The 2,820-nt window shown below is 38.4% G+C and overlaps 1 protein-coding gene and 1 long non-coding RNA gene across 5 annotated transcripts; both read right to left on the bottom strand.

Moving 5' to 3' along the window:
* LOC109591165 (uncharacterized) lies at positions 1-1,013 on the bottom strand. 2 transcript variants are annotated; one of them, XM_020006955.1, is made up of 4 exons: positions 767-1,013; positions 540-713; positions 105-491; positions 1-59 (listed from the first exon to the last, which is right to left on the bottom strand). In XM_020006955.1, the coding sequence occupies exons 2-4, from the start codon at positions 575-577 to the stop codon at positions 23-25; spliced, it is 462 nt and encodes a 153-aa protein (XP_019862514.1). In that variant the 5' UTR covers positions 578-713; positions 767-1,013; the 3' UTR covers positions 1-22. The 2 variants fall into 2 exon arrangements, with proteins under 2 accessions (XP_019862514.1, XP_019862513.1); XM_020006954.1 differs by having other exon boundaries at positions 540-1,013.
* Positions 1,014-1,032: 19 nt separating this feature from the next.
* On the bottom strand, positions 1,033-2,790 carry LOC109591166 (uncharacterized). 3 transcript variants are annotated; one of them, XR_002189690.1, is made up of 8 exons: positions 2,548-2,790; positions 2,413-2,499; positions 2,277-2,350; positions 1,956-2,030; positions 1,722-1,832; positions 1,433-1,587; positions 1,217-1,380; positions 1,033-1,170 (listed from the first exon to the last, which is right to left on the bottom strand). It is a non-coding gene; the product is annotated as an uncharacterized LOC109591166 (long non-coding RNA). The 3 variants fall into 3 exon arrangements; XR_002189689.1 differs by lacking the exons at positions 1,956-2,030; positions 2,277-2,350 and having other exon boundaries at positions 2,371-2,499; positions 2,548-2,786; XR_002189691.1 differs by lacking the exons at positions 1,722-1,832; positions 1,956-2,030; positions 2,277-2,350 and having other exon boundaries at positions 2,371-2,499; positions 2,548-2,784.
* Positions 2,791-2,820: the final 30 nt, after the last annotated feature.

Here is a 2,820-nt window from a genome sequence, read left to right as displayed (position 1 = left end):
AGTGATGATTGCTGGGAGGAAATTATGCAGGAAGCATTCCTTCATTAGCTCGCAATAGACTGTATTGCAAAAATGAAACATGCATTAGCATGAAATAAACTTACTTGGCTAGAATGAGTGAATTGATGGGTAATTTGATTGTAGGCCATACCTCATCTAGTTCGATGGAAGGTGGTACTTTATCCATCAATATACCCTCCAGCCATACATAAATCCTATCATCATCCTTTACAACCTTTCCTTCCACATCCAATTCGATCTCTGGGCCTAGTACATAGCGAAGTTCATCACTGTGCTGCTGCATCCCAACAATGGTAGCTGCCTTCTTGATGGGGAGGGTGCCCATACACTCATTTTTAATAAATTGGATGAAGCAGCTAAATTGAGCTTCATTTAAAGCCAGGCTCATTCCTCCACTACCAAAACTGTTGTTCAGTTGTTGCATGAATTTGTACTTATATGCAGCACTCTCCATGCTGAAAAAACATCGTCTGAAATATACTATAATGAAGTTCGCAGTTACAAGGAATGCAACCTACCTCTCTAATCCATCAATTGCTCTCTTAACCAGAGACATATAGCCTGTTCTGCTCCCAGCTTCAATAAATCAGTAGTGCTGTAAGCCTAATGGCAAAGTCACCCTTGCACTCCTGACGCTTCGCGAGTTTAATCGACGGCTTATCCCAGTCTATATCAAAAGGTTTGGCAGGGTTCTACAAATGTAAAATAAAAGTACTGTAGATATATCTGATTTAAGGCGGCATACTGCAGAGTTCGGCGTGGAGTTAGGAGAATCACAGTACGCATTAGGTCTTCTACGCGGTGTTGTATCCACCGTATGATCAGACAGGGACATCACTAAATCTATCAGATCAGCTTTGAACTGTGAGGAGCAATGGCGATCAAGAAAGAAACCAGAGCACTGAGTGCAGAGCAGAACTGCAGCAAAGCGAAGCGTGGACAGTATTATATGCAAAATTATTGCAAGTTATTAAAAGTTATTGTTAATTAAAAGTTATTGTTAATTAAAAGTTATTGTTAATTAAAAGTTATTGTTAATTAATACACGTATTACAATGAAATGTACACAAACATTAATAGCACATCAGTCAGTAATAATAAGTCTAGAATTCAGTTCTGAGCCAAGAATCTGGCAAGACCACCAAGAACCTAAAACATACTCAATTCACATAGTGTACAAATAAATACATCTTACATGCTGTTACAGTTGTGCCCATTCCGAGACCTTTAATGTCATGACATATGCATGGAGAATCTGGATGGGTGACAAGAGAAGCAGTGGGAGAAATAGAAATACATGGCATCAGAGCATTGGCAGTTCAGCCAACACAATACAGCGGGCACAGCCAAAAAGACTTCCTAACAAGAGAGAGAAAGAAATGTGATGAAAGAGGTAGCGAAATACACTTACTGATGATTTTATTTCATCAATCAGTGAGCTGTATGTGCCTGGTATAAGTTAACTACCTCTAGATGAAAGGCTAACACAATATAGAGATGAATGAATAAAATACAAGGTAAGAAAAACAGCTGCACAATTTCCTGAAGGTACAGTAGCAAAATCTTCTATAAAAACAAAATAACAAAATAAGGCTGATTTTGAAAAAAATCTGAATTAAGCCATGACATCATTCATTCACACTCACAATTACATTGTATTTGAGTGTATGATACATTATAGGACACAATTAATAACTTACAATCTAATCAAGTGCACATTTTGTTATTATAGTAATGTACAACATGGGGGGGGGTCGTCAGAGGTAGCCTTTATACCTGCTGGTCATCAGAGGTAACCTTCTGATATGTACCTGTCAAAAGAGAATCTCTTGACGAATACACATGTACAAAAATGCTCAGAAAAAAATATGGCAACCTTTATCGCATAAGTTCCCCTTTCAGTGCCCAATATTTACATGAATTAGCTACTATACCTTTCAAAGAGTCTTCATCACCTTGAGGTTTATCAACATAACCAGTTTGAGATGGATCATAACTGGCACGCCATTCTACAAGCATACATGTATATTTGTAATTGTGTTATTATCAAATACATGTAAATGGTTTACAATAGGAAACAACATGCTAAGCATTCACATTCCCAATCTAATCAAGTGCACCTTGTGTCGTTACAGCTATATACATTTACAACAATATGATATGGATGGGAGGGGGGTTGGCCTCTGAGATTGCTCTCGGAGCCATTTTCACAAAATTTGGCCTGAGACAAGGCAATAGCCTTTGGCAGTACTTACCATATCTGTTGATCTGTTCACCAACAGTGTCATAAACTGATGCTTCAGGATCAGACACTAGCTTTACTATGGGACTAGGCATACACATGATGACAATCTAATCAAGTGCACATTGTGTTGTTACAGCTTCACTTACAACAATATGATGGTATGGGTCGCCAAAGGTCAGTCAGGTCACTGGTGGTCACATGGTCACCTTTAATCGGAGAAGTTTCCATATGTACTAGAGAAACACAAGAGACTTAACCATTTTTGTGTCAGTGATAATTACCCTCAAATCACATAGTGACTTGTGCCTGACATAAGTCAACTGGAGTGTGAGAAAGTATTCCATCATCATAAGACAAAGATAAGGCTACATGTATGACAAAAATAAGGAGAATACACATGTACACAGCCATGGTTGATCATGCCTGATATCAGGCATGGACCATTAAGTTTGGGCAATCAGTCCTGATACAATCATGGAGTTAGCCACAGTACAGGCATGGTAAGCATCTATACTGGATCAAGTTAGACTGACTTTCATGATTCAGCAATGATA

This window comes from Amphimedon queenslandica, unplaced genomic scaffold (assembly GCF_000090795.2).
Source record: "Amphimedon queenslandica unplaced genomic scaffold, v1.1 AMPQUscaffold_8800_Cont19260, whole genome shotgun sequence".
Classification (NCBI taxonomy): Eukaryota; Metazoa; Porifera; class Demospongiae; order Haplosclerida; family Niphatidae; genus Amphimedon; species Amphimedon queenslandica.
Note: the sequence above shows the minus strand (reverse complement) of the source record. Positions and strands in the feature narration are given on the sequence as shown.

Bases quoted from the DNA above. Each gene is read 5' to 3' on its own strand.
- LOC109591165 (XM_020006954.1), bottom strand. From the start codon at position 577: ATGTCTCTGGTTAAGAGAGCAATTGATGGATTAGAGAG. The intron at 492-539 runs GTAGGTTGCATT...AGTATATTTCAG, and splicing joins GCAATTGATGGATTAGAGAG to ACGATGTTTTTTCAGCATGG. The intron at 60-104 runs GTAAGTTTATTT...TTTGCAATACAG, and splicing joins AATTCACTCATTCTAGCCAA to TCTATTGCGAGCTAATGAAG.